We start from the raw sequence: 7464 nt of genomic DNA, 5'->3' as shown, positions 1-7464 counted from the left end.
GAGAGGATTTACGCCTTCAAAAAGTTGCTGTATTCAGCCTCGACAGTTGTCAACCCAGTAGTTAAATCAGTCTGCCATAATTTGCAACCCCTCACCCCCGCCCTTGTTTATGGAGGCTGGCGCCGCCAGTGCCTGGACACCAGCCGACAAACTGTCAACATAGCTATATCAGAGTCTGGAATAGAAGTTGATGTTTTGGTCGAGATCAAGGAGCGTGTCTGGAGTAAAATATATTGTAATCAGCCCCTCTACAGCTCCCTCTACATAATAATCGTTGATATACCTGAATTATCACCCCGGTCTGTGTTTTCGTAATTTCTATTATATATTGTCATGATAACCACCTTTAGACAACCTATTTCTGCTTTCAGATATAAAATGAACAACTTGTTAATTGTGCTTCTATTTCTTCAAACATTGGTGTTTATTTATGGTAAGATATCTTCATTGTTTTTAAGGGTTTTGATTTGGAGTTTCTAATTTCTAATTTTTCCATTTTTTTAAAAATCAAAATCAAGAGATACCACTTGTTACCTGAATTATTGAAAAGTTTTTGTCATTTTTATAAGCTACACCCACAAATAGTTTGGGCGTATATTGTAATCACCCTGTCGCCCTGTGGCTTGTGCTCATTCTACAGGCAACAATTATTAATGGACGGATTTGATTTTTATTTGGTGTCATTATGAAGATTCCGAAAATTCACTCTATTCTGCTTTATAGTACAACTTGTTTACACTCTACAGGCAACAATTCTTTTTGGATTCTTTTGATTTTTATAATCCCACATGTAGTCTATGTGCAGGAATCAAGACATGAGTTAAAAACTAGCCATGATCCGATACAATAAATTTGTTTCAAATTTGTTCTAGATTAAACATGAATCAATCGGAATGGACAACAAACAGTGATTTGTATCTTGCAATCAAAGCTGCTGGTGGGCGTATGTTATCTTGCTTCGCAAAGTAATCTATCATAATCTGATCTGAATTTCAGCATTATATGTGGATGAAAAATGTTATAGTACACAGCCTTGTCATTTTCATAGTCTGAAATGTACTGATGGAAATATAAACAGGATAATAGCTATAACTGATGCCAAGTTTGGATTTAAAACAGAGCGTTGTACCATAGAGGGTTGCGACTTCAGATGCTGTCGCCAGGAAGAAGGGGATTGTTTTGAGCCATTCAGTAAAGATATCCCACTTCAAAAACTTCTGTATGACAGATGCGAGTTTCAAAAGGAGTGCAGTCTGGACAAGCAATATCGTATTCGTGGATGTAAACAAGATTTGTCGACCTACTCTAGGATCGAGTACGATTGTCTGGAGGGTAAGATATTTTTTGTCTAGGGTACGGGCTGAGAGATTTCTAGGGATTCGGTAAATCAAAATCTGCCAATCAAAACAGTACTAATAGTCCTAGATAATTTGGTTGATCTGTGTCAATAGTCCTAGATATTTAACGTTGATCTGTGTCTATAGTCCTAGATATTTAACGTTGATCTGTGTCAATAGTCCTAGATATTTTACGTTGATCTGTGTCGATAGTCCTAGATATTTAACGTTGATCTGTGTCTATAGTCCTAGATATTTAACGTTGATCTGTGTCTATAGTCCTAGATATTTAACGTTGATCTGTGTCTATAGTCCTAGATATTTTACGTTGATCTGTGTCGATAGTCCTAGATATTTAACGTTGATCTGTGTCTATAGTCCTAGATATTTAACGTTGATCTGTGTCGATAGTCCTAGATATTTAACGTTGATCTGTGTCTATAGTCCTAGATATTTAACGTTGATCTGTGTCTATAGTCCTAGATATTTAACGTTGATCTGTGTCTATAGTCCTAGATATTTAACGTTGATCTGTGTCGATAGTCCTAGATATTTAACGTTGATCTATGTCGATAGTCGATATGATTTGCTTATGAAGATTTTCATTGTTTTGTATCAACAGAATCATCTATATTAACAACAACTGAATCTTTAAAGAAGAAACAGGTCTCTGTGTTGTTCAGGGGATCTGACCCGGCGTTTCCCGCCACTGGAATTTCATGTTCCATTCAAACCAAAAGTATCCTGCGAGTTACCTATTATTACACCAGACTGGCACGTGACGGCGTTAGACCCAATTTAGTTTCTGGAACCGACTGTTCTACCAGCAATAAAATGTTTGCCCAAATCAATGATGGACCAATGCTTTGGTGTTTTAAAGGAGAATTGTTCTACATGGAACCTATGTTTATTAGAATGCCTAGTAATTTTAATTTAGTGATCAATAGGCTGGATGATAATGATGTCATATGGATAGGATTCTTTGCTCCTCAGAGTAAGTTCTTATTTAGTTAGAAAGCCAACACAATTTTTGTAATGAAAAACGAAAAAAGAAAGAAACACCCTTTTTACACTCATTATGTAATATGTTGACGAGGATCCTGTTTACCAGCATCTACACATACAATATCAAGCTATTATGAAGTGTCGAATACCTTGTCAAGTTTATAAAGACAGCGATTAGATTAGATTGTAACCTAGTGAATACAGTAGGGCCCTTGACAAAAACAACATATATAATAATAAGTAAATAATTTGACTACACGTGTAATCAATAATCAAAATATAGCCATTACTTAACGCCATCAAGTGAGAGGAACCACAGACCATGTAGTCTTTCACTATGTTATATTGGCTACTGATTTTAAAAGAAACAAAAATCTAAGTAATTTACTTGTCCACGGCAAATTGGACCCCATTCCAGTAATTCTCTGAAACAATTGTATTATGTGTTTTAAACAATTTTTTGGTATTATTTGTAAACATTGTATTATTTCAGTCTTTTTAGAATTCATATTGTTACAATTAATCTTTACAGAACATTTATTATAGTACCATTTCAATCTAATCTTTATTACTCAAATTGATAATCGATGTAAAAGAAGTATGTTCTCTTCTTGTGACCTTGGCCAGTGCTTTTATAGGAGAGTATCTTCTATAACATCTAATACTTGTGACCTAGGCCAGTGCTTCTATATGAGAGTATCTTCTATAACACCCAACACTGTGTAAAATGATAGAAAACTTGAAAGTGAGTCGCCAGCATCTTTTTTTTTATTATTGTAGCAGACTTGATTTCTTCAAATCTTCAGGTTCTGAGGTAGTGACGATTAATTGTGACGTTTTAAACAGAACTCTGGCTGTAAATACAACTGCGACTGTACCTACAATTGCGACTGTACTTACAACTGCGACTGTCACTGTACCTACAACTGCGACTGTACCTACAACTGCGTCTACAGATACGGATGATGATGAGAAATCAGATAAGGGTAAGTGACGTAGAATTCTTGTATCTTTCATCTGATCTTTTAGCAAAAGTTTTTTTTTAATAAAAAAAGAATAAATAAATAAAAAGGAATAACAAAAATTTGAAAAAGGAAAAGAAGATATGACGTCTACAGAAAAGTGAATTATCGCTTGAAGTCTCTCGAGATAAAAACTTGACAAAAACCTTATTTTCTTCGTTTGATAAAGCAATCTGAAACACTGAAGGAATATTTTTTTTTATCCCACCACATTAATTTTTTTATTTTTTTTTTGTAATGTTTTTAAAATCTAGGAAATAAAAGAGTATGTAAATAATTGCCAACTCTATCCAAATTACGATGAAGTTTTAAAATTGACAAATTCAACTATCTAATCGTGCGATAAGATAGCTAATTTTGATCAAAGGCTGTTTCTAACATATCAAAAATAAAGTCAAACTGCTGCCGGTCGTGTTACTTGATGACCTGCACCCTGTAATATTTTAGTTTTATTTGTAAATAATATTTTTAGATGTTTGTATTGGAATTGGGGCTGGAGTTGGATTTGGAATAATAGTAATCGGTATCCTAGTGATGGTTGTGGTGGTAATTGTTAGGAGAAGGTGGGTATTACTTAGTAAAACATGAACCGACTATAAACGACCAAGAACAGAGCAGAAAAACACCCAGGAAACGACCTCAAACTATTTTGTAATGAATTCTCAGCATGCTAATCATGTCATGTACTTCATCTGAATAAATATCTTCCTGGTCTGGTCATGTTTAAGTAAATACTGTCCGTCTACCGACTTTTTGTTGCAAGTCCTTATGAAGATACCCTCTTCGTCTGGTTTTCGTCTGCACACGAGTGAGATCTCGAGAAGGAGTTTAATGAGGTTTCAAATTTCATGACAAAATTCTCACGCACTCGGCCCCGGGGCCACAAACCTTTTCCATATAGGTTGTATTGTTATCGTTAATATTTTATTTTTCATATTGTTGTCAGACTAACCAGTAAAAACTGTTTTCTAATTGAAAGTACAATTTCGTTTCCAACTTGTTCTAATTTTAGTTAGATTGACCTGGGTTCAACTTAGATACCAACTCAAACACAATTAAACATTTTATAATTGCAGGATAAAGCCAAAGAAGGGGCCGATTCAAATTTACTCTGAATTGGCATATGATGATCAGGAAGATGTAAACTGTTATACTAATATAGAAAGATTGTCGGGAACCAATTAGAAAATTATTAGCAGGGATCTCTTTTTTTTACAAATACTGAATATACGGGGACCCATTAAGATTGTTTTTATTATAAATATTGCTATTTTTGTATATTATTAGATTGTTTACGGTAATGATATAACTGTATTATTAAATGTACAGCGTCACCATCCTTTTAACCAATCATACCCTAGTCTCAGAAAGGAGAATTATTTTTGAGCTAAGCCAATCAGTTATAGTGTTCACAGCTCACTGTCGAAATTTGAGACTACCAATCCATGTGTGTCCAGAATTATCTGCATTTGAAAGTTAAAATGACCACTCATTTTCTTCTTAAGACACTGCCATATATAGAAATGACATCTATAGAAGTAGAAAGTGAAATTCTTAGTTTGAGATATTTTTAAAGGAATTATATTTTTCTCAAAGCGAAGATATTCTAAGGCTATCTAAGTACTCTTTTGAGGCTGATACTCCAATTCTCTTTAAAAATATCGAAAAAATTCAAAACAAATTTCAATTTGCTTAGACAATAGGCCAATATTGATGAGATCTCAGATGAGGTTGATTTCCACGATTTTTCAATGTATAGAATTTGATTTTTTATGTTTTATGAGCGAGATCTTTGCACTTTACTTTGGTGAAAATGGCCTTATTCTGACAGGCTTTCAGTGATATCTGCAGATAAATCCACTTGAAAAGGCCCCATTCCCCCATAATAGTTTGCTATGTGTATTGATTGCCCACTTATATTACATTATTACAAGTTTACAGACACAAGAAGGACAGTAAAATCCAGCTCCCAATGGATGATCTAGGTGAAAAAAGAATTGTAATAAAAAAACACACAACCCAGAGTCTATTCGAGAAATATTAAAAATTGGTGGAAGGAGGTGGTTGCGAGCTGTAACGTTCTTCTATTGCCATGACCTTGATATCATCTGCCCCTTTAATAATGAATACAGAGCCGAATATCTACACTCTGGCCCCATCAAGTTCTGAATCACATTTTTTTCTTTTTAGTATGAATTGAAATATTAATCTCCAAATATTGCTGAGAGTCTAAGATTGTCTTTGGGTTGATGAAAATGCCAACCATTGAAAACAAACTTATTTGAAACTATGATTTTACAGAGGGAGATTTTCAGTTCAAAATGTGTCATTTTCACATGAAATTTCTTGGAGAGAAGTGTGTACATTTCAAGCGCAAAATTTTCAAAACTTATATATTCATGGACCCAAAAGGCATTCTGAGACTATTGGTATGAACTTGAAAATCATATTTTGAATATTTGTGACATGAGAGAAAAAATTCAATTTAGAACTCAATGTGGCCAGAGAGTAGCTGATTCATGCATGTTTGAGCAGAGTATTGTACATATAGTGTAAAGTAGCTCATTTGCCAGAGATGCCTCGTATCCTATTCTTAAAAATATCAGTGGTTTCAAAACTATTTTATAGCTCAAATCCACGAAACTAGAAAACTATTGTATATTATAATATTATCAATAATCTTGTCGTTATCTTATTTTATCTTCATCAAGTTTTTTTATATTCATGATGTGCTATCATATTCTTATAGCAGTGGACCTAACATTGAATTTAATGTCATAACTAACAAATACTGCAAGTCATTGAATTTGTTTGTTGTCCAATTGTAATGATATGAACCATTAACATCATAACTCCATATCTTTGTTATTGATCCTGAAAAATAACTTTTCAAAATAACTAAATTAAAATTACAATACATGTCATAAAAACTAGGGTGAGTGTAATCTATAATACAACACCTGACAGCTTATAAAATTAAAAACCTCAAAAAGGTGATCAGAAATGGAGAATAAAACAATGCAGGTTTTCAACATTTTACTATTTCTTTTCACCTTACTATTAATTGACATCTGCTCCTAAAATCTTACCTCAATTTTTAAAAGACCTTTATTCCTGTTTGTTCTCAAGATTCTTCGAAAATAGATGAAGAACAGCCAGATGAGTTTAATTGAAGTAAATATACGCTATTCTTCTATTTGATATAAAAACATTGTAAAAGCATACAGAACTACCAGATCAATCTTTCCGCCACAATCTAATCTGAAATATAAAGATTAAAATTGAAAAAAAAAGTTATAAGGCCAGTACAGTCTATGAGTTAATATATGAAAGCAATTATGTTCTGTGCACAGAAATAATATATGAGTGGTCATCCTTCAATCTGGAACAGATTAATCACCTATAATAATCTGGAACAGATTAATCACCTATAATAATCTGGAACAGATTAATCACCTATAATAATCTGGAACAGATTAATCACCTATAATAATCTGGAACAGATTAATCACCTATAATAATCTGGAACAGACAATATGAAAAATATTCATCTAAGATCAATCATTAACATAAAAACTTCAATTAATACCGTCGATTGTGGACACTTCTCCCAGCTTTAACTGGTAATCCAGCAACCATTATAATCTCTTTCCCCTTGTCAGATGGAACTCTTTCAGGTCAGTCATAATTTGAAGTAAAATATTCTATTTTCAACCAGCACATCTCCAGTGTGTTTTATACCTGAATATTATATTTTCAACCAGGACATCTCTAGTGTGTTTTATACCTGAATATTCTATTTTCAACCAGGACATCTCTAGTGTGTTTTATACCTGAATATTCTATTTTCAACCAGGACATCTCTAGTGTGTTTTATACCTGAATATTCTATTTTCAACCAGGACATCTCTAGTGTGTTTTATACCTGAATATTCTATTTTCAACCAGGACATCTCTAGAGTGTTTTATACCTGAATATTCTATTTTCAACCAGCACATCTCTAGTGTGTTTTATACCTGAATATTCTATTTTCAACCAGAACATCCCTAGTGTGTTTTATACCTGAATATTCTATTATCAACTAGGACATCTCTAGTGT

General features: G+C 33.3%; 1 protein-coding gene across 1 annotated transcript; it reads left to right on the top strand.

Annotated features, from left to right (window-relative positions):
* Window positions 1-1443: 1443 nt before the first annotated feature.
* On the top strand, window positions 1444-1899 carry LOTGIDRAFT_86453 (hypothetical protein; the record flags this gene model as incomplete). The annotated part of the gene is made up of 1 exon (XM_009052482.1): window positions 1444-1899. A coding segment is annotated over one exon (456 nt), but the record flags the coding sequence as incomplete, so codon positions are not given.
* Between the last annotated feature and the right edge of the window lie 5565 nt (window positions 1900-7464).

The sequence above is a fragment of the Lottia gigantea genome, assembly GCF_000327385.1.
Source record: "Lottia gigantea unplaced genomic scaffold LOTGIsca_184, whole genome shotgun sequence".
Classification (NCBI taxonomy): Eukaryota; Metazoa; Mollusca; class Gastropoda; family Lottiidae; genus Lottia; species Lottia gigantea.
Note: the sequence above shows the minus strand (reverse complement) of the source record. Positions and strands in the feature narration are given on the sequence as shown.